This window comes from Leptidea sinapis, chromosome 19, assembly GCF_905404315.1.
Source record: "Leptidea sinapis chromosome 19, ilLepSina1.1, whole genome shotgun sequence".
Classification (NCBI taxonomy): domain Eukaryota; kingdom Metazoa; phylum Arthropoda; class Insecta; order Lepidoptera; family Pieridae; genus Leptidea; species Leptidea sinapis.
The window spans coordinates 12,249,435-12,274,309 of record NC_066283.1 but is presented as its reverse complement, the minus strand read 5'-3'; the positions used below and the strand labels follow the sequence as shown (position 1 = coordinate 12,274,309).

Below are 24,875 nucleotides of genomic sequence, written 5' to 3'. Positions count from 1 at the left end.
TCTCAAGAAACAATAGAAAAATGCCCGCAAGAATAAAAGAGATACCTACACATAATAATCTTCACTATTCTGTCGAAGTGACAATGTTATCAAAGATACCACTCCCCGAGCGATGCATGGTTGGCGGTCAGAAACACTCGCGAAGTGATTCTGAGCGGTCTTTTTCGCGCTCGTACATATTGAAATATGTATATATAAAAATTGCTGTTTGTTAGTCTCGCTAAAACTCAAGAACGGCTTGACCGATTTGGCTAAGTTTGGTCTTGATTTATTTGTGGAAGTCCAGGGAAGGTTTAAAAGACGAATAAATATGAAAATACTCGGAATTAAATAAAAAAAACAATTTTGATTTTCCTTTGATGTGTCCCCCGTTGTTCAGAAATCAAATAAAAATAATAGTTTAAAATGAATAAGTAATTAGAATCTTTATATCTTTCTAACTTACTCAAGACGTAAAAAGTAAACTTCCATAAAACTACCCGTGTTTTATAAGACTAAAAAAAATTATTCCTTTTGTTTGTTTGAAGTCTATTTTATACAAAAGTTTGGGTCTTTTATTTATCAATTGAGGCAATACGAAGACTGCCGGGTCAGCTAGTATTGAAATATTTTTATTCAAAATAGCATATGAAATCACTTATTGAACGTCAATAACTACCATCTATTAACAATTTGATCCTCAGACCTGAGAAGAACCAGCGCAAGAAACTCAGCGGGCTTCATTTATCGTTGCAATAAAATTCGTAATTTAGATAGCTGTTGAAGTTGTTCCATACACGATCTATGGTATGATTAAGAAAAGAATTAACGTTATAACCTTTACCGCGTAAAATTCTTTTAACAATTCTTTTGAATTTCGTAATAGAATTTTTTTGTACATTTTCTGAGCTCATGTTGTAAAAGCATGTACATAGCCCAACAAAAGACTTACTATCTCAGCTTAACAGAGACAAAACTATCGGAACTACACTCGCCGACTCGTTCTAGTTCCTTCTCTAATTTCTCTAATCTCTCTCTCTAGCTCTACTTGTTAACGCCGGCCGCGACGGCTCACGTGAGAGTGAGACTAGTGCCTTTAGATTTTTTGTCAGGTGAGTAGCGCACTTGCAGTGTTGATTATTGTAGTGGGCAGGGCAAAACATCGAGTCTTCTTCCCGAACAGATGCGACTCAGGGGCCTTCAAGAAAAAAGCATACTCCCACCTTAAAGGCCGGCAACGCATTTCTTGACACCTGTTGTTGCGGATGTCCATGGGCGGTTGCTTCACCTCTCCCCATCCCGTGAGCCTCTTGCCCGTTTGCCCACTCTTATATATAAAAAAAATAAAATAAAATAAAGGTGATTAAGGATAAATAGTTCTCAGTGTAAGATACAAAAAAAATTTGCTTGTCATGTCAATCAATCATACACCAAATAAAGCTGACTAATGCAATGAGGTCAAACAAAGCGGAAGAAACTGATAACATTTACTAGGTACATAGTCTGTGTATTGTTGCGACACGATTGTTTGAATTGACCCAACTCTGATACTGTGTACTCTACTGACGTCGCGAGGCGGAGAATTTCGGGCATTGACCTTGGGCCATCCTAACATTAAATTCTCTCCGATTTTACTACTGTATATGCCAGAGAATGGGACAGGAAGTCATAGGTCTTACACAAAAAAGTGTATATATCGCTATTATTGATAAGTTAGGAACCAATTAAAACACAGCGGGCAGTGAATTACATGAGTCAGTATAGTTTTAGCCCAACAATCAGCTAAGAACTAACTTAAGTAAACTCGCAGAATTATGTAACAGGGAGAAGTAATTTTAAACTTGGGAGTTATTTTACACTGCGTTTTTTAATAACACAGAGAATGCATTAAAAAAACTGCAAAAAATGGTAATATAGATATTTTTCATATGGTTAATATATCAACAAATTTAAAACCAATTGCATTGAAATTTTAGATCTTAATTATTCAACTCAAATATTAAAAGTTTGTTATATCGATGTGGTTATATTTATGCTTCTCTCTTTTTTTAATAGAAATGTAAAGTAAGTCATTACCATTGTCATTTTTGATTAACTCGTTATTTCTTTAATTTATTATTTATAAATTTTATTGCCACACTTGGCATATAAGGCATTTATTTACTCAAAATTGATTCCTTTAGAATTTTGATGATCTTTTTGATGTCGTTTCTAATATACTAGACACTACTATTTCGGAAACAAATGGCACTCTCTGAGAGAAAGAAACGACGCAAGAAACTCTCCCAGCATTTTTTTTGCGCTCTTTTTAATCAAGTATACAATATTGTACTGTCATTGTTATTACTATAAAATAATCATAATCTAGTCCCAGGATGTCGGATCTGTCACTTAGATATTCAGCTGTGGAGTAGTAGGATTTACGACATAGACATTTTTTAATAAAACATTTACATATAATGAATGAACAATGGCTGGGACTTTTTAATAGAAGTGTATACATAAATAATACCCTTAAAGCTATTATGTATCTTTTGAAGCATACTAGAATAAATTACAAGCAATCCCTTATTTAAATGTCGATTACACCTGTGAAGGCATGTCTTATTGTACCATACGTAAATTATAATTATTGTATACTTGTTGTTGTGGTAACTATCTTAATATAATGATATTTATGGAAAATATAATACTTAAGTACTTTCAGTAAAAAAGTAATAAATTTAGTTTACCTACAAGTATTGGAGCAACTGTGCAAATAAACGCAAATGATTATGTATCTGGTACTACATATACAAAAAGAACCTGTCTTTTATGAATACTTATTAAACTTAAGTTATCTAATGCTATAAAGAGACAATTAAACATTAACAAAATAAATAAAAGTTTAAAATGGGGAAAATGTGTGAATATAAAGTGTACTTGTTTTTGTCTGTAATAAATAATAATAATTTAATTGTTATTTTTAAACTATTTCTCATATTTGGGTGTTTGTTTTTGGATTGTAGCTTGAATAATTCTTCGTCAAATTCAATGTTTCAAACACCATTTGAAAATATATCTAGGTATATCGTTTTGTTAAATTCTTTCAGTGTGAAGATTTATTACGTGCAAAGTATCGACTTGTGACCTAGTGTAACTTTAATTGTAATTTTTTTTTAATTTTTTTTTTATAATAAATATTATTGATGGATATTCATTAATTAAACACAGTTCTTACTCCGATAATAATTTATACGTCTAGATAGAGTCTCTTGCTGTTAGACAACCGATAAAAACAGGAATATTAGATTAGTGTGCGTGACAAGCTACGTCTTACACTCGCGATTTGTGTGTGCGTGTGTTGCTCAAAATAGAGGTTTTCGCAGCTGTCATAGTCTATCTAGACGTAATAAATGATCTAAGAGTTTTACAAGCAAGGACGGAAAATGTGAGGCTCACTTGATAGTAGACCGGCACGTCACACTCTACAGCATCATGAAAACAATGAACAATTGAGGAAACAACAAGTCGGCAACGCTATCAATTAGGGCTACCAACTATTCAATATAGTTTTGGATTCAGTATCCAAAAAATATTATAGACATTTGTATTAATTCCCATTAATACAAAATGATAGATTCTTAAGATAGTTATGAATTGAATATTTTTTTAAGATACAAAACACCATTTATCAGACTCATACTAGCTGTAATATGCCGAAAATATGCAGCCTGTATGCTGATAAACTATAGAAGTTTCGCCTACTATATTATATTTTTAAAATAATAGTAGGTAGACATATATACCATTTCTACTAATATTATAAATGTGAATGTAAGTATGTTTGTTTGGAGCTACTGAACCGGTTTTGAAGGACATAGGCTACATTTTATCCCGAAAAATCCATGGTTCCCGCGGGATTTGTGAAAATTTAAATTCACGTCGATAAGCAATAACTATACCAATAGTAGGTTTAGTTTGCCATAGCAATCTTCCTCGAAATAAGATTCATATAATATGTTGGGAACATAAGCGAAAACGGGAATAGGACATGAGATAATCATCAATTCCAAACTTTCTTATTATTTTTAAAAACAATTTACCTTCGCGGGAGAAGTCGCGGGCATCAGCTAGTAATATCTATATATATTTATATTGGCAAACCTACAGTCTCAACGCAGTGATTCCTCTGGTGGTGCTAGAGTGTGGACGGTGTAAATCCCTTGCAAGCAGATCCCTTAAACAGTTTGATCTTAGCGAAAAGTCTGAAAAATGTTTGGTCACGCACATATCCCAATCTTCCAATGTGGGTGCCCCATGGAAGCCTCAGCAGCCATACTTCAAGGAAAATAAATGGTTAGAGTTTTCCTACATAGTATCGCAACAAAAACACCTTCGCCTCAGCGTTAAACTACAAGTGTCATCAATCCGTTGAACGAGTTGCCTCAGACAAAGTAGTGACTACAATTGTATTAAAGTACACAGTAGTTCGTTGGGCAAAGATGCATGACTCAAGTTGTTGGCGCAATGCCACTCTTTCTACTGCCCTACAGCCAAATACGTTCATGGATACGCTCTCTTACTGACAATACTTGATGCGTAAACCTCACAAGCTGGAGACAGTCGAAAGAAGCAATACCTGCACTAACGCCCAGAGTGGCACGTTAAGTCTGCACACAACCTAGGAATATTCTGAAATTTGAGGAGCTGGACTATTTGGAGTAATAGGCCAAAATTGCATGCAAAATGAACCCAATTGTGGGGTCTTATTGTAGAAATAGAATCTAACGTACCATAACTGTGTTCAAAACAAAATTATTACATTATTCAAAATAATTGTTAAAAAACGTTTGTGTGGTAAAGGTTACTATAACATAAATGACTTTCTTAATGATACCACAAATTGGGAATGGAGCCACCGCCCTCAGGCTATTAAATAATAAGTTTGATTGTACAATGTTGGTTTGTAAACATATTTTTTGATGAAAAAAAAAAGCCCGCTGAGTTTCTTGCGCCCTTTCTTCTCAGGCCTGAGGCATTCATTTTGAAATGGGTGGTAGTTTTTTGACTTTCAATAAGTGATGTCACATCCTATTTTGAATAAAAATATTTGAATTTGAACTGACAACCTCTTGGTCCAGTGGTTATTGACCCGGGCAACTATTACAGGTTTAAATTCTGGGTGGTACAATCAATAGGATTTATGTTTCCGGTTAATGTATATTGTGTAATATATCCATGTCTGACGTACATAGATTGGGTTAGAAAAGTTTTGTGAAACTATGTTATCTAATTATTATTAATTATTGTACACATTTACATATTGGCCTAGTAAGTAGTATACAGAAAGAGAAATACTCAGGGTTGGTGTGTTTTTATCAAATATAATTAGGACTTCTTACTTATTTTTTAAAACAGGGTAAAAATAATTAGAATAGGTATGTCTATCGTCTAACAATATGCAACAAACGCGTGCAAGTCGATTTCGTATACATGAAACGCTTAAAAACGAGTACCGATTCGCAATGAACCAAATCGGCCCGCAAAGATCGCGGGCAGGAGAGGGACACGACTCTAAATCTTCATATGCGCACCTTATCGTTTATAGGCGACGTTGAGCCATATATGTTTTACTAGCTGACCCGGCAAACGTTGTTTTGCCATATAAATTATTTTTTTGAGTTAGACCGTTTGACATGGCAACATTACTTTATTTTTCTAAAATAAAAGAATTTTTGTAAAGTAAACGTAGCCTAAGTTACTCCTTATTACATCAGCTACGTGCCAATAAAAGTCCCGTCAAAATCGGTCCAGCCATTTCAGAGATTAGCCGGAACAAACAGACAGAAAGACAGACAAAAATTGTATAAAATGTTATTTTGGTGTATGTACCGTATATATATATTCATATACATGTAGTAAAAACAGTTATTTCAATATTACAAACAGACACTAGAATTTTATTTATATGTTTAGATTACACGTCACATGACACTGTGGTACGTACTATGTGTGAGCATAGTTAGTTAATTTTTTTTTACTGACTCGACTTACTAATATTATAAGGAGGAATTTGTGTTTTTGTGTGTATGTTTGCAATGTTTTCACGCAATAAAAATGATATAAATTGACAAAAATCTTAGTTTGCAAATTGAATAATGGAATAATCTTATTAAATTAGTGTATTGTCATCGGTCCTCGATAAATCTACAAAGTTTGAATGAAATCTGGTCGTTTAAAGTAAGTCAAAATCGCGTTTAAAGGAGTCAGTTACAAACATACAAGTGAAGCTAATGTAAAGCGTGTAACTACTGGACCAATTTCAAAAATTCTTTCATCATTAGAAAGCTGCTTCTTCACTGAGTGACATATTATGTTATATTACATTTAGAAAAAAATAGGGATCTCTAATCAAATTGCAATAATATAACCCAAGGTGAAAAAAAATGTGATCAAAAATCTGACATCGCATGCGTTGCGGAAACTATTGATGATAGAACAAAAAAAATGTTCTACTATATTATAGAACGTATCAATATCTACAAAAAAGTCCGCGATACAATATGTTAGACACATACATACTGTAGTTATGCCACTATAACTACTTTTTTACATTTTAAAAGTAGATAAAAGTACCGACAGTAAGCGTATTATTATTACCTCTGTATTAACCCTTATAACATTACATAATATTTAATTAAATACCTGTAATTTTTTTTTAAATTGGACATTCAATTCAAAAGATGTAACGAATTTAAAAATGTCAATCTAATAAAAATAATGCAATAATAAAATAAGAACTAAGAGAAATAAAACTTTTCTGTTAACAAAAATAAATCTATTGTCCGATTAACGGCCGTTCCCAATATACTATCTACAGATAGAGATAAATTAATACCTTCTACTGTCAGTAATCTGAAGCTGTCCCAGTATACCCGATAAGTCATTCTTATCGCCTTATATTAGGACGCGTGAATTGCAATTTCCATACAAACTTCTATCGCTGGTAAGCTATACGTCGTCCTATTGACAGACAGCGTGTACGGATAAGGTGATTTACCGTCGATAAGTTTATTGGGACAGAAAAGTCAACGACAGTTACGATTTTCATCTCAAGTAAGAGAGACTGGATACTGGGAACGGCCGTTAGTAGACTTTCCTCTAACGGCGATCGAAACAGCGGGACATAGCTAGTTGGTTAGTATAGCTGCGGTTCCAGGAATTAACAATATGGTGAAATCGTGCAAAACATGCTGACCGCAATTAATTACTGGGATTCATGTTACAGGCATTGAATGTCAGAGCATCTTTCAACGATACGTTCTACTTATAATAATGTCTCAAATATACTTTAGTCATAATAATAATGTGACAAATGACAATACATTGGTGAAGAATGCGTCATCAAGTAATCTAAATACTGCCTACTTATCCTTAACGTTAATTGTTCGCGTCGGCTCTCTGATTGTCTTAATATTCCAGTAATGTAATAATAATTAGCAGAATGTGTAAGCATTACTGTGTTTTAGTCTGAAGGGTACCGTAGCTAGTGAAATTACTGGGCAAAGGAGACTTAACATCTAATGTCTCAAGGTGACGCCGCTCAGAATTTTTGTGTTTTTCAAGAATCCTGAGCGGCACTGTGTCGTAAACGTCAGAAAAATTTAGGAAACAACTTCAACCTGTTACTTTTGTGTCACAGTGATGCGCGCGCATCTTAAAATTTCACTCATAATTTTTTCATAACTTGCCTAAAGAAGTATAACTTCATAAACAGTGTGTACGTGATTAGCGGTAGTACCAAATGCAGAAACCAAACAAGAACACACAGTTATATCGTGCGGTTCATTGGTTCGAGCGCCGTCCTTGACATTGCTTTCACTCGTTCGATTGTGATGATGTAACAGCTTCACAATTAATGAGACCGTCAACTGACTGCTCCTACTGGTTTGTGGTTATTCGTCTATTATTAGGATAGGCAAAGGGTTGAAGCCCGTACAGCCGTATATGGTTTTTTAATATTTAATTGTCAAAGGCATCGTTGCAAGATTTTTACAAACGAAGAATAGCACGAGGAATAAATAATTTTAAGGATTATTGCTTTGTTAGGCCAAAGAAGTATAACATCTATATATAAGTACACATACACTTTTTTTTTTTCACTTAGATGTTAATCAGTACGTCATAAAGTCATAGGCGAAGAGTGTGAGGCTACGTTCTATAGTTTGTTTGTTACGCTTTTACGTCGGAGCTTATGAACCGATTTTGATGAAATTTGGTACAGCGATAGGCTAGAGCTAGGGAAAAGACACAGGCTTTATCCGGGAAAAATCCATGGTTCCCGCGGGATTTGTGAAAAATTTAAATTCACGTCGATAACCTATAACTATACCAATAGTAATTCAGTTTGCCATAGCAATCTTCCTCGAAATAAGATTCATTTAATATGTTGCCACAATCTTCAATTCCAAACATGCTTCTTATTTTTAAAAACCCTTTACTTTCGCGGACGAGGTCGCGGAAATCAGCTAGTATAAGTTCGTAGTCTCATAGCGGAACAGCAAAAGTGCGCTTAAAGAGAATGTAAGCACATTTTTCTTCTTAGTCGTGTATCAACTGTCACTGTCCGAATCGAACATAGACTAATTAATGTTTTACATTGCTGCTTATTGACCAAGAATATTTTAAACAACTGGAGTAAATGCGGCAATGTATAGATAGATATAGAAGTCGAAGCTTATTATGGTGTAATTTGTGGCATGTTCCATATTTCAGCTTTGTTTTTATACGATGTGATTTGTCTATACTTATAGAACGTCATTGATGTAAGGCTACAATTAGTGACATTCGAAAATACATTGCGGCGATCGGTTTAATAGACTTAGAAGCCCTATGATTTCCTCAATAAATATGTTAATTTATTACTTGGATAAGTACTTGTCTTTTATTTTATTTATTTATTTATAGGACAACCAGTAGTTACATTCTAATACGCTTAAAATATTATATCAAATATTAACAAATAATGAGTTGAATGTACAACAAATTAAGGTGTCACAACATGCACAGTCTTTGCTTCCGTGACACCAAGAAAACAATTATATAAAATAAAGCAAAAATTATAAAATCAAGATACGAATTTGACAAGAAGAAAAAAAAAGAAGAAGACTATTAATCATTTGGCGCCTAACAATCTCGTAATATTTTTTTTAAACGCAAGTAAGGAATCTTTAAAAATATCTACTTCACCACAGATGGAGTTATAAGTTCTTGATAGATGTGGTATGAACAGAACAGGTCAGCTCCGACCTGCGCACGCCTTGGTACTCGGCGGGGAACTCGTAAGCTGATGGAGTGCACGAGTGATGGACTGTCGATGTTTATTTATTACTTGGATAAGTACGCGTATGTGCATAAAGTTACTCATTAATCGCCTTTAATGAAACAAATTTCAAAAATTTTAACTTGTAGATATATTTATCTTGTCGAAGACGGAGACAACATTAAGCCCGTCATCTTTATATCTCTCGCACTCTAATACCCAGTCTCTCTTTCAGTCAATCTCTATGTCTATGAGGAAGAGAAACCAGCCCCGCGACAATGTTCACAGTCTTCCTGAACTATTAACGTCACTGATCTCATAATTTTTATGTGAGGGTTACACTGAAAGTTTTTATAAAACAAAAAACCGAATGAAGAATAAAGTTTCTGTTCCTTGAAATATTCTCCATTCCTGTAATGCTTTTACAACATGATCCCAAAAAATGTATAAAACATATGTATTACGAAATTTGAAAGGATTTTTAAAAAACGTTTGTGTGGTAAAAATGATATTATGGATTTTCTTAATGATACCACAGACTAGGAATGGAGCAAATTCCACAGACTATTAGCCTACAGGCTATAAATTTTATTGTACTACATATATTGTAACTAAATTAAGAAAAAAAAGTCCCCGATTAGAGTTTTTGCGCCCGTTCTTCTCAGGTCTGAGGAATACCATTTTGAATGGGTCTATGAATGTCTTTGACATTCAATAAGAGATTTTAAATCCTATTTTGAATAAAAATATTGGAATTTGAATTAATATATAATATTTTTTAATTTAATTTCACGTTTTGTGCATTGAATCAACTTAAATCCATTCTCGCTACTTGCTCAACTATCTCTACATTTATTTCTCAATAACTTTCATTCCCTCATCTTAAATTTTTGGAGTGAAAACTTCTTTAAAGTCGTTGTTATTTAAAAGTCGGTGAAACGAAAAAGCGCGACAGTAAAAAGAGACACATAAATTCATAAGATTTCGTGGGAAAAAATGAGATAGGAAGCATGTTTTGGTACCAGGCGATCATAGTTGAAGAAGAGATTGTCTTATACGCGAGTTTACCTTAATATATACTGACGTCATGTGCACAAAAAATTCAAATTTGTAAGCAACGATGCATTTGATAGACCAGAACCTCTCAGAACCAGACGGCCTTCCTCGTCTTTTTCCAACGCAGTCATTACATCTTCAGGGTTTGCAAAGCGAATACCTCGAATGGCATCAATACGATATACAATGTTGGGCTTGTTACCTCGATCAATTAAGCGCTCCCGGAAATTAATACAATAACACACTTCTCTTATCTCATTGAACCAGGGTATAGAGAGCCTTCCAAGATAGGGTCTTCTTGTCTAGAGCTACGTTCCTGAATCCTGAACCCTCCAGTTCCATGGCTCTTAATTGCTATGGGCTGCATGGTACAACATGTTAAACAGGGACATAAATGTCTTTCGACAAAGTTTTTAATGTGTTATACCTTGTAATTTTGTTTAGAATAATTTGCATCCGCGTGCGAAACTGGTTTTGTTTCAATTAATGTCATGCTTGTGATGAATGTAATAGTCCTCGGTGCGAATTCTGAGCAGTGCCACTTTAAATGGACATATGTGGTCCCAGTAGTAGTTCAATCCGTGAGTGTGACATGCGCTCATTGCACCAAGTGTACAACGAGCGTTTGTCACGCGTTGGAGCGCTATACAATAATGTACAGTCCACCACTACCTACCACTTGAGCCCCAATATAATTGTTATTTCTATTTAATCGTCTTTTAATTTTCGTCAGGGGACTCATATTTTTATTTATAAAATATTACTAGCTTACCCAGCAAACGTTGTATTGCCATATAAAGCAATGAATAATTAAATTTTTTAAAAAAATGTATGACGACCGATTCTCAGACCTTCCAAATATATCGTACATAAAATTTATCGTACAACAAATATTGTATTTTATTGCCATCTTGCAACCCTATTGCGGATCTGTGGATGGGACAGAATAATATTAAAATCACGATACAAAAATAGGTGGTGATCATAGACAGTTGTTTTTTGTCAATAAAATCATTTAGGGGTATGAAAAATAGATGTTGGCCAATTCTCAGACCTACCCGAACACACAATATTTCATACAAATCGGTTTAGCCGTTTCGGAGAAGTTTGGTAACAAACACCGGGACACGAGGTTTTATATATAAGAAGACCTTTAAGCCTATTTATTATTAAATTGCTTAATGGTATGTTATCGGAGCCGCCTTTGACCGCTTTTCAAGTCGATTAGAGGTGATCCGAGGGGTTAGTTGTTCGGGATATACTGCCATCCGAATTCTACCACCGGACATAACGCCAAATTACTAAATTGCACTCTTATCTCATTGACGTCCGCCATTCTACAACATCGCTTTTTGAATGAAATTTCTTGCCTTACACAGCCATTTAGTGGAATTATATACGGCTGCTGTTTTCCCGAACCGATACGACTTACGGCCGTTCCCAATATTCAGTCTATCTCCTACTTGAGATAAAAATCGTAACTATCGTTGACTTTTCTGTCCCAATAAACTTATCGACGGTAACTAACCTTATCCGCGCACGCTGTCTGTCAATGGGACGACGTAAAGTTTATCAGCGATATAAAGTTTGTATGAAAATTGCAACGCGTAGCAATATAAGGCGATAAGAATGACTTATCGGTTGTATTGGGTCAGCTTCAGATTATTGACAGTAGAAGGTAGTATTTTATCTCTATCTGTAGGTAGTATATTGGGAACGGCCGTTAGGGACCTTCAAGAAAAGAGTAGGCCGGCAACGCATCTCTTGACACCTGGTGTTGCGGATGTCCATCGGCGGTTAATTCGCTACCCCGTTACCCGTGAGTCTCATGCCCACTTGCCCCCGCTTATATAAAAAAAGGAGAATTTCGGTTATGACTTGATGCAGTTCTGGATCAGAATGTCCTAATTATTTCAAAATTTTCAACCCATATCAAGGAGCGATGACAATACAATATTTATTGGGCCTTGCATCCTTAAAAGGATCAATATCGAAACACACCAGGTATCAGAAGCCTTTTAAATTATAAAAAATATTTTTTAAGCTGTTGTTATATTTATATTGCTATAGAAATAACTCTCCATATTTATATATCGTTTCCTAATAAAGTTTATTGTTTTTTTTTTTTAATTTATCACTTCTTTGCTGGGTTTTCCCAATAATATATTTCTTATTGATGACCCACACAGCCGAGTGGTTAGCGACCCTACCTACTAAGCTAGAGTTCCCGGGTTCGAATCCCGGTAGGTGCAAATATTTATATGACGAATATGGATGTTTGTTTCCGAGTCTTGGATGTTTAAATGTATGTTTAAGTAAGTATATTGTATTAAATATTTCGATGTCTTACAAGCCATATACAGGCTATGCCTAATTTGGGGCAAGATAGTTTGTGGAAAAGTATGTCAATATTATTATATTTTTATTATAATCTATCAATTGACAAGAAATAAAATTTTTGTTCAGGCAGTGTCCAGAATGGAAATGGTACGAGTACCTTATCATTTCCTATGAACTGTTGATGGTTTTATCGAAAAACCGAACTATACGTAGTTAGTAATAGGTAGTAATTACGATTAGAACTCTAAACCCAATTAACTAATTAGGGATACCGTAATGAAACTTGGAGTAAAATTGTATGTCGACTGTATGACCTTTTATTAAAGGTGGTGCGAATGAATACTTAGAGATAGTCAAAGTACTATAAGACGTGTATGCAATATTAGAATATTCATATTTAATTAAAAACTTTTCCCCATTTGTTAGTATTTTTTAAGAGTAAAAATTCTGTATTATTTATACAATATTCCATAATCGTCCATCACAGGGCAATCGTCAAAGCCATTTTAAAATTTATCGTTTTTGCACATTCACGCCTTATAGTCGGCATGCATAATTAATACATTACATATTACGTCAAACTTAAAATTATTCCTTCCTCATTTTCTTATGTACATAATATTATTGTTTAGTTAACTAATCTTAATTCATTCTGTATATGTACGATTTACGTGTGACTTTAATTATAGGCCTCTGACTTACTTAACCTAAGGATTTCTGGATGAATTTATTATTAAACGATGAATTTAATGAATAACTTTTAATTACTTACCAGAGTATTGTAGATATTTTCCTGGTTTGTAGACGTATAAAACTTCACAACACAGAGTTCACAAAAACGGCGGGAAAATTGTTGACGCGTTCGTCCCGCGTGCGCAAACGCTGAGGACTGCCGACTGTCGAATGAGAAACTGGCTGGCTGGATTATGTTATGGCTTATGGATGTCGATTAGACTTTTGAATTTCGAACAGTATCCCCGCGTGTGTTGTCTATGCGTTCGTCGTATTATTTATATTTGGAAGTTGGAACCGCACATTTTATCCGTTGGCACGTAATAATGATAATGATCTTTCGGCGCTCGTGACAAAATGGGTCCAGGTATGTTTTGATAAGCTCATTAACTTATTACTTATACATATATACCTCTTACCCTAAATAGCCAAGCCGAATGAACATTAAATCTCCTTATCCAAAATTACAGAGTACCTAGTGTGTTTTGAACCCAAGCGCCTTGATCATTTGATAGTTTTTGTACCTACTTGCGGTGGCTCACATAGGTGGTGTTTTTAGTATTAGAAATTGGATTTTTGTGTTTTTATTTTTCCGGTCAATTCCTATTTGCTCATAGGTATATTTTTTTCCTGTAACTCTTAAACAATGCATCGGATTTTGGCGATGGATTAATACAACAAAATGATGTTAGTTATAGTTTAATAGTTCTTCTAAAAGCCTAAAGAAATATCCGGGATAGCGTATTTGTATTTTTAAGGCTGACTCACACTGTACACAAAACATGAGTTTAAAGTCAGTTTCAATCCCCCCCTCAAGTCCCCCCCCCCAATCTAAGGTCAAATTGAAAAATCTCAAAATTTGCCAAATAATAAAAGGAAATTTCTAGCTATCCCCTAACAGCGATAAATTTATAGTTTGCTGAAATCTAGTGGTGTTTTTATGAACTACGTAGGATGGCTAAAATAACTTGGAAATGCAACTAGTTTAGAAACAAGGAACCGATTTACGTATTTTCGGTAATCCTAGCAAAATTGATATGCGTCGTTATGATAAAGATTGTATAACAATATTCTAATAATGTAATTTGTCGGTTTATTCGTAATGGTCTGCTAACTTTAAACAGCCGTTTGGGAGTGTTTTTTCTTATTCTGACGTAGGTCAATAGAAGAAGACAGAGTGAGAATTAGCAATGCTTTAAGTTAGCAGACTATTATGAATAAGGGGTTAAAGGTTCAAGAGTCAAGACCCCCTCCCTCCAAAAATTTCAGGCTGCGACCGCGCCTGATGCCACCACCAAGTGAACTCGTATTAACAGGCTGTCGAAAGTGAGGTTCATGGATAGTGACTAACAGTAACCACAAGATAATTTGGTGCGTTGGTATAGGTTCGGATTGAAAATAAAATTCAGAAAAATTTTTTTATTTCAAGGTTAACTTTAAGATAATACGCCGCCCACAAGAAGCAAATATATTAAAACGCGGAAGTTTAGTTGACGTAGTCGCCAACATATCATTATTTTTGTTTGATTTTTAAATTTATTGTAGGGTTTAAGTAATAATAATAAAGCTTTATTTAATCATAATAAATAAGATTTTAAACTTAAATTAAAAGTTAATTATGGATTACAGGCACTACAACGAGCGTCACTTTGAGACATAAGATGTCAAGTCTCATTTGCCCAGTAATTTCACTAGCTACGGCGCCCTTCAGACCGAAACACAATAACGTTTACACAGAACTGCTTCACGGCGGAAATAGGCGCCGTTGTGGTACCCATAATCTAGCCGGCATCCGGCGCATAGGAGCCTCCCATCTGGCATATTAATAGCTTAGAATTGTGTACGAGATTGCATTTTTATTTTCGGAAAGTTATAGATCTTTGCGGTTTGGGGTTCACTGAATATCTGACGAGTTTTCTTGTCCATTGTTTTTCATTTCGACCGTCTCCTCGGTTCAAAACGGAGTTTAATGTTATACTTATTACTTACCTACACTTTAGATGCGGGGCAATGGACTATCAATGTCTGACGCACTCGAGAAAATCCCATAATTACCACTTGGGCCCTATTAAAAAGGTCAAGTTAACGTTTTCGCTCTTTTTAGGTTGTTTTACTGTAATAATTATAGGTTATGTAAGCTTGTCATTATCTTATACTAGCTGACCCGGCAAACGTTGTTTTGCCATATAAAGTATAATTCACGCGATAGTTTTATAAGCAATAAAATATTGCCTATATTATAGCCTGTACATCATTTTGTTCTATTGTCAATGTTTTTGCAGCGCACGCAAAAATAGGATTTCGATTTTACACCTTGTGTTACAAAATAGCAATTTTATTACGGATCCCTAATTTTGAAAAAAAACATAGCCTATAGCCTTTCTCGATAAATGGACTACCCATTGAAAGAATCATTCAAATCGGACCAGTAGTACCAGAGATTAGCGCGTTCAAACAAACAAACAAACAATCACTGCAGCTTTATAATATTAGTATAGATATAAAATTCTCGTGGTTTGTTACCAAACTCCTCCAAAACGGTGAACCAATTTGTATGATATTTTGTGTGCGGGTAACTCTGAGAATCGAACAACATCTATTTTTCATACCCGTAAATGATAAGGGTATCCATCGCTAAATATTTTTTTTTTTGATTTTTTGACAATTCTTTTTTTTATTTTAATTTAATTATAATTCAGCATTGAAAAATACATACAACTTGAAATTTTCGCCCTTCTACGATCTACAGCTATTTTTGTATCGTGATTTTTATATTATTCTGTTCTATCCACAAATCAGCTATAGTTTTGCAAGATGGCAATCAAATACAATAAATTGTAGTACGATATATTTGGTAGATCTGAGAATCGGTTGCGTCTATTTTTTACACCCCAATTATTTTTTTAATTACTTTACATGGCAATACAACAGGTTGTTGGGTCAGCTTATACTTTTAAATTATTTCCAGTCAATCTTCTGTCTGTGTACTTCGACATGATCAGTGCTTGGATAAACAAAAATTAATAAATTTTTGATTGGATTCAATGCATTTGTAATTCTTAGGTACTTTATATAAAACTAAGCGTTCTGCAATAATTAATCTATATAAATAATAATACTATTGACACACACTTACACAAATGATCATGCCCCAAACTAGGCATAGCCTATACTTTGGATACTAAACAACAGTATATTTAATAAAATATACTTAAAAATACATAAATACTTATAAACATCCATGGCTCGGAAACAAACATTCATATTCATCATATAAATGATTGCGCCTACCGGGATTCGAACCCGGGACCTTCTAGCTCAGTAAGGCAGGGTCACTATCCACTGGGCTATAGGGGTCGGATCGATATGCATATTATAAATTATATATAACTGTGTCACAGTAGACATATGTCTACTGTGACTGTGTGTTACAATGTCAAAAAGCTTTTTACGAAATACACATGACTTATTAATAGGTAGAGGTATTCCACCAACTTACTAATTAATTTATGTTAAAATATAATATAATATATATATAAATAAAAATACTTATTAATTTTTTTTTTGTAAGATTGGCAATTTTTTATTTTTCTTAATAATAACTTATGAAAATAAGCAACTACAATAATTATTTCAAACGTTTTATTATTACTTGTGGTACAAAATTAATTATTATACTAGTCAAAACAAAATAAGGGCCACCACGTTTTTACAGTATTCTCATGAATTCTTGAGGTTTAAAGGTTGATCAATGATTCAATTGGATAAATTGATTGATTTTTATTGTATACTGCATAAAATATTGATGCATTCCATTAAAAAAAGAAATTTTCTCCACTTTTTCTAAAAAATTAACATTTTTGCAAAAATAATTAGTCAGGAAAAAAAATCTAAAAAAAAAAAAAAATCAAAATGTTGGTTGATTTATGACTTTCCTCAATATCTAGTATGACGTCCTCGATTACTAATGCACTCTTGAAGCCTAGAAGGTACACTCTCCACCAGGTGTACCACTGTCTCTTGAGGAATTTGAGAAGCTTGATTTCAGAACGTTTTTTAGCTGTCTTTCATTGTGCACGTAACGTAACACTACGTTTCAGTAAATCCAACATGTGTTCAATAGGATTTAGATCCGGACTGTTTGCAGGCCAGGCCAACACCTGTATACCAGCCTCCTCTAGGGCTTCTCTGGTGGCCCTAGCTGTATGACCGCGACCATTATCGTGCATCAGATGGAATCTTGCGCCGATTCTCTGTGCATATGAGACCACATGGGGTCTTATGACCTCCTCGATGTAACGTTGAGCTGTTATTGTGCCTTCGTTTAGAATTACCAGCTCGGTTCTACCTGACATAGAGATTCCTCCCCATACCATGACAATGGGGCCCCCAAATCTGTCACTTTCATGGATGCAAGCATCCGAAAATCGCTCACCTTACGCCTCCAGACCCTAATGCGACGGTCATCACTAAAAAATTTAACTTTGCAATCATCCGTAAACAATACTGTCCTCCAATCATTCATATCCCACGCCAGATGCTGCCTTGCGAATGATAATCGGTTTGCACGGTGAGCACTTGTTAATGGTATCCGCACTACGCGTCTCCTGGAGAACTGCTGGTCCTCGTGTAAACGATTTCTAATAGTTTAATCACTAACACGTGTACCGGTCGCCTGCCGCAAACGGTTTTGTAAAGAACGGGCTGTTATACAGCGTTCTCTACGCGCAGTCAAGCGCACGTAGCGGTCTTCCTATGCTGTAGTTGCTCGAACTCTGCCAGATCCCCGTCTCCTGGTTAGTCTCCTAGTCTCTTGAAAACGATTCCAAACATTCTGAATCGCTCGCCGGGAAAAACCCAGCTGCAACGCCACAGAACGCTGCGAATGGCCTTCTTGAAGCAATGTTACGGCCCTAGTTACGGTTGGCAAGTCCATATGACTTCGAATTCTCGGCATAACTTTTTTTTAAATGTTAATTCAGCCACTAGTCAAACAAAACTTACAGTGTTCCTGAGAGAATCGTCAATTTGACTGAGTTGAAATCCGTCTTAAAATCGGGTAGAATCAAGTGGTTACAATAAATTATCTAAGACTACCCACTTTAAACAATTATGCAGGTGGAATGCTCAAAAAATGTGTGTAAACAATTAAGGTAACACCACAATAAATTATCAGCTACTTGAGAATGCATAAAAAATAAATTATCGCTAGCGAGGCCAAAATAATCAAGTGGCCCTTATTTTGTTTTGACTAGTATATTAGCCGCTGCAGAGGAAAAACTGCTATGCCTATTTTCTTTTGATAGTATTTGGTAACAAAAAATGTAATCGTCATGACCTTGAACAAAGTCACGAATGTTTAGCTTCACAACTTTGTACTTATGTCCTTGTATATGCAAATGTTTATAAATTTAAGATACATTAAAATAAGCTAATGTTATGCCCCGATAATGCGACCTCCGACTTCTCTTATGATTTTTATGGCGATATTTATAATACTAAATCTGATAGCCAATACTGCGCAATTAACCATGTACGTACCGATACATAATATTTTTTTTACTATTTATTTATAATTTAATAAAACGGCGTGAGCCAATATTAAAGTAAGTTATTAATTACAAATAAACATACAACCAGACAAGGTCTACATCTGATGGTGAATATGAAGTACCTAGACTTAATAATTATTACGGAGATAAAACATTAAAAAAGAGAATCCCATAAATATTAAATAGCAGATATAAGACACGAACCTAATAAAGAATAAAGTATAAAATTATGTTAAAAAAATATTATATTGACAATCTGGACACATTATATATCAACATTTATTTAATAAGAGTCCTTAGTAATGCTTAATAATATTGTATAAAAATATTTCTCCTCCACGTTTATAAATAAAACTCCATAACTTTACATCTATTTAAGTTAATAAATGTTATAATTAAGATAGCTCAGATTCCACAGACAAACCATCAAGATGGTTTTGTGGGGCCATTATTTTATTTAGTCATTGTAATGTCAAAGCTGTAAATAAATAAATATATAAATAAATAAATAAAAAACATGTAACACAAATAATAGTTAGTAAATACAAAGAAAACAAAAATACTGCCATTAACTAACAATTAATAAACATCCAAATATCGTTCATCCATTCCTCTCACAAATTCCCCTGTTAAAATCGTCTGCCATCCATCCGCAAATATATCACAAGAAGGGTTGACTTCGAGAAGAGCGTTGAGAGCAGAGAGAGACCTCGGTATAGGTGAGTTTGTGCGAGCTACAGTACGATGTGTTGGAATCCCGGACAATATATGCCTGCGCCTCGAACATTCTAAAGATTCTACATAAATCATCATGCAAAGTCGGCGCATCTATATCACCTCTTAGAACTTTGGACGTAACTGTGAGCTGCTGTCGCTTTCGCCTAACATCGAGGGAATTGTAGCCTAATGTACCGAGAAGAAATTTCGTGGGATATACAGGGTGGCGCAATAGAACGTGCATATTGCATCATCTTTTTTCGCGGGGTAGAAAGTGCGCGGGTGGGGGGAGTCTGCATCGTTGGGTAGGCGGGCTCATGGAGTTTTAGTCACTATGAGTCACTTCGACGGGAAGCGTCGCGCATTTTGCGTGCACGCATTTTACGAGAACTCTCGTTCATACATCGTTACTAGGCGTTTATATTGTTCTGAATATGGACTACGGCAAATTACTGAATCTCCGAGTGCTAATTTAATTAAAATATGGGTACAGCGTTTTGAAGAGACTGGTTCAACGTTTAAACCACAAGCAAAAGGTCGTCCAAGAACATCTAGGACCGACGACAATATTGAGAGAGTTATGCAGTCTGTACGAGGAAATCCACAAATGTCTACTCGCAAGAGATCGTCTGTCTTACACTTATCGAGACGAAGTTTGCAACGAATTTTAAACTTGGATCTTAAACTGCATCCTTACAAGCTGCAGTTAACACAAGAATTGAAAGAGTCTGACTTCGGAGCAAGGCTCGCATTTGCTAATGAAATGCTTAATCGATTTTCCAATTTTGACAATATCCTTTTCTCAGATGAGGCCCACTTCCATATCAATGGGTTCGTAAACCGTCAAAATTGTCGTTACTGGAACAGTGAGAATCCCAAACTCAAGCACCAGAAACCACTGCATAGTCCTAAAGTGACAGTATGGGCAGCAATCTCTGGTAGAGGAATAATTGGACCGTTTTTCTTTGAAAATGCGCGGGGGCAAAACGTCACTGTTAATACCGAACGCTATGTTGCGATGTTGGAAGCTTTTTTGGCTCCAGAGCTTGAAAATTCAAGAATAGTGAATTCTAAGACTTGGTTTCAACAAGACGGAGCTACCTGTCACACATCAAATGACTCCATGGCGGTTGTGAAACAGATGTTCCCTGGCAGACTGATTTCGAAAAGAGGTGATATCCCATGGCCCCCACGTAGTCCAGACGTGACGCCTCCTGACTTTTTTTTGTGGGGATACCTCAAGAACAAAGTCTACAGCAATAATCCGAAAAACATCGATCAGCTCAAGGAGAATATCCGTGGTGAAATGGCAGCAATTACACCAGCATTACTGAAGAAAGTTTTCAATAACTTCCGTTTGCTATTAGAGGAGTGTCGTCGTAGAGAGGGTCATCATTTAGACGATGTTATTTTTAAAAAATGAAATTCAGTTATTTCTTAATAATACCTCAGTTTTATTTTAACTATACCTTTTGTATTTATTTTTTAATCAATATTTTAAATATGCACGTTCTATTGCGCCACCCTGTATATAGGGGTAGTTTTCATGCATACGTTTGTAAACGCATCTAAGAAAAGCTTTTTGTACCTTTTTTTTTATTGAAGTAGGCGTTACTTTGCGGAAATCCATAATTATATAAATGATTTGAGTTTTCTTTAGTGCTAATTCCGCCAATATTTGTCTTTAAACAATTCGCCACGTGTTTCGCCTCTACACGAGGCATCCTCAAGACGTGTTGTCTCGCCAAAATCTGGCACGAGACTCAAGACAGCTTATTGTACCATTTCGAGAAGGAGTAGATGAGTACTTTCATGTGGATTCCACACACACATAGCTGTTTCTAGCTTGCTGCGCACTAAAGCCCCAAATAATAATAATAATAAAACTTTATTTATTCCGAATCACTTTTTGCATTTTGTTTTTGTATAAATAAGATTTTAAACTTAAATTAAAACAGTTAATACTAAAGTATAAAGGCATAGAAAGCCTTTATTTTCTTATTGATGTTATTTCTAAACTAACTACTTATTGGTTTAATTCGGACCCCTTTCGGGTAAAAGCCTCCCGATATTTATCTATAATTCTATATCCTGTCCTGTTTTCGTCCATTACTTTCCCGCTATCGCTTATGTCATCGACCGTACCGATACATAGGTTCGTATAAATCTAGATCGTGAATGTTGAACGTGCGACTTAATTAATTAATTATTGTTGCAATTTTAGGCTGGGTTGCATCATATTAGTTGTTAAAGTTGAGGTCTAAGTCAAATTTAACGTTAACACTCACGCTGACTTTAACATAAACTGCGGAATGTGTTGCACCATCGTATTCATCGTATGCCAAGGCATAGTTAAAGTTAAAGAGTTAAAATATCAATATCCTTAAAGTATAAATAACACGGAAAACGAACGAAATTAATTCAAAATGCAAAAATACTTCACGTTCCTTCGCAGCATTATACGTCAAAATTAGTTCTCTGGACGCTTCAAATCGGCACAAAAATTTGCTGTCAAACATATGGAGCAGCCTGTCCTGTAGTATTTATACAGGTCAGTGGCTGAGCCAGTCTTGTAGCGATCTGTGAAGCGCGGATCCTGCCGCATCACATGCAGTATTGCTCTCATCTCTCGTCACGTCGTTAGACATGTCACATGATCAATCGGCAGCCTATTTTTTGGTCTACCTAACATTCATTGATGAAAAGTATTAAGAAATATTAAGCATGTATTTAGAAGATATTTATTTTATTTTGTCTGTGACATTCATCTCATTCAATGATAAATTGGTGCTAATGATAATAGTGTTGAAGAAAAAAAACAGCAAAACAGAATATAATATAAAAATAGCACATCCATTCCCTCTAGCAGTACCTCTAGGTTCGAGAAGGAATGTGATCTTGTCTGACGCATCACGCATCATGCAACACAGGTCGTGGTGTTAAACACAGGCTCGTGTGTTCATTAAGAACAATCTACGGGCTTGTCCCTTTGTGCTGTGTAGTTCACGATATCAGCGCATCATAAATAGTTTTATTACATCGTAAAACCGCAATTGTGTTGGAGATACCAGTGTTATGGCGTAACCGCCTAGCCATTTAGTGTCCTTGACTACTTCGGGCTTCAAATGTATGTTATGAAACAAATTTTTTTTACAGTAATTTTGTAGTTTTCTGTCAACATGAACACGAGTGATCTCATCATATTTAGATGACGCATCAGATTTTCAAAGCATAACCTTCAAAGGTAAGGCCTATCTTACCTCGGTAGGTTCCTATCGTGATAGGTAGACTCGTAGGTTCGAATGCGTGAAAATTAACGCAATAATCTCAACCTACCCGCAAATAAGTATGAACCCATTTCGATCAATAGAAAAACGATAAACGATAAAAAAATAACAGGTTGCACTGAGTGCCGACAGAAGTAAAAACTTGAACAATAACGTTGTGCATTTTTTAATATTTTGGAATGGTTAGGGAATAATTCATGAAAACTGTAAAGGGAGGATGAATCTTGTTGAGTTTCTTGCCGGTTCTTCTCAGAGCAAGGGCTCCTGGTAGAATCTTGAATCGATGGCATCAAAATTGACTTTCATAAGCGTACAAATTGTACCCAAATGAATAAAGAGAAAACTATTTCATTTCATTGATCCATTTGATTTCATTTCATGATGTGCATGTGATATACTCTGTATACGGCTTACACTCTAGGTTGCGTAGAGGTGTCGCTTCATTATATATATCTTCTTCCTGTTTGACCTGAATACTGCTACCGAACTCCACCATCACCATCACCATCTGGATGTGTGACGTCATTACCGGGATTTTTAAGAAACTTCTATTTTTTACCAATGGGAGGCTCCTTTGCACAGGATGCCGGCTAGATTATGTGGGTACCCATAATCCAGCCGGCATCCTGTGAAAACGGCGCCTATTTCTGCTGTGAAGCAGTAATGTGTGAGCATTATTGTGTTCCGGTCTGAAGTGGGCCGTAGCTAGTGAAATTACTGGGTAAATGAAACTTAAAATCTTATGTCTCAAGGTGGCGAGCACACACACCCACATTCACCACTTTGGAAGTGTCTCTCGCGCAAACTATTCAGTTTAGAAATAAATGATATTAGAAAGTCTTCAATAATATAGATGAAATTATATATAGATCAAAAGTAACTCAGTATTCAGGCCAAGACGCATGGGTTTGATCAAAAAAAAATTTTGAGCTTCATTTCTAAATATTGGGAACCCCCTAAATCTATTGTTTTTTTTTTTACCAAGTTTCAACAGTACAGTTCTTATAGTTTCGGAAAATAGTGGCTGTAACATACGTACCGACAGACTGACATCACACATGATGAATCCATAAGGATTCCATTTTCTGCCATTTGGTTGCGGATCCCTGAAAAATATAAAACGTAGCAAGCGCCTTATTTCAGTTCGGACCACGAAAATCAACAATTATGCCGCAGTGTACACGTAAGTGAACAGCAGGATGAATCATATTACATGTTTAGAGTTCATAGTAAACATGGATTAAAATCTATAAGTCACGTGTTCACTTCGGTCATGTGAACTGCGGTCTGCGGAACTGAGCTTGTGATGTCCATTTATCATCACTGCCGAGTGTCGTAACGTGACGTCAAGCGCTACACAATTTTCCAATAACAGTGTTTTTCCTGTGGCGTGTTTTTTTTATAATTTGCATAATTCTGCGTGTTTACCTAAGTTAGTTTTTTTTTAAGGAAAAGTAGGAGAAATGAGCGTACGGGTCGCCTAGTGTTAAGTGATCACCGCCGCCCACATTCTCTTCGACCAGAAGAATCACAGGAGCGTTGCCGGCCTTTAAGGTTTTGATGGTACGTATGTCGTATCGACCCGCAAACACCGCACAAGTAAGCTCATTCCACAGCTTTGAAGTACGTGGAAGAAAGCTCCTTGAAAACCGCACTGTGGAGGACCGCCACACATCCAGATGGTGGGGATGATATCCTAATTTGTGGCGTGTCGTGCGAAGGTGGAATTCGGCGGCAGGAATCAGGTGACACAGCTCTTCGGAACACTCCCCGTGATGGATGCGGTAGAAGACACACAATGAAGCGACGTCTCTACGCAACGCCAAGCGATCCAGCCGTTTTCAGAGCACTGGGTCTCCGAAATTTCGAGCTCTTCTGCGTTGCACGCGGTGTAATCGATCAAGCTGA

At 35.6% G+C, this 24,875-nt stretch overlaps 2 protein-coding genes across 3 annotated transcripts in view; one reads left to right on the top strand and one right to left on the bottom strand.

Annotated features, from left to right (window-relative positions):
• The window catches only part of LOC126969723 (protein I'm not dead yet), a 76,665-nt gene extending 63,064 nt beyond the window's left edge, over positions 1-13,601 (bottom strand). Inside the window, exon 1 of the mRNA XM_050815277.1 lies at positions 13,452-13,601. The gene's annotated coding sequence lies outside the window, so the exon portion shown is untranslated. The remainder of the gene's footprint in view (positions 1-13,451) is intronic.
• LOC126969731 (GPI transamidase component PIG-S) overlaps positions 1-24,875 on the top strand; it is an 89,727-nt gene that overhangs the window by 41,958 nt on the left and 22,894 nt on the right. The window contains exon 1 of one of the 2 annotated variants that reach the window (XM_050815290.1): positions 13,640-13,778. The exons of the other annotated variant lie outside the window; for it this stretch is intronic. Within the exon in view, the coding sequence (XP_050671247.1) occupies positions 13,769-13,778 (10 nt within the window). The 5' untranslated portion in view covers positions 13,640-13,768. Of the gene's footprint in view, positions 1-13,639; positions 13,779-24,875 lie in introns of those variants that run through there. 2 annotated transcript variants of the gene reach the window in all.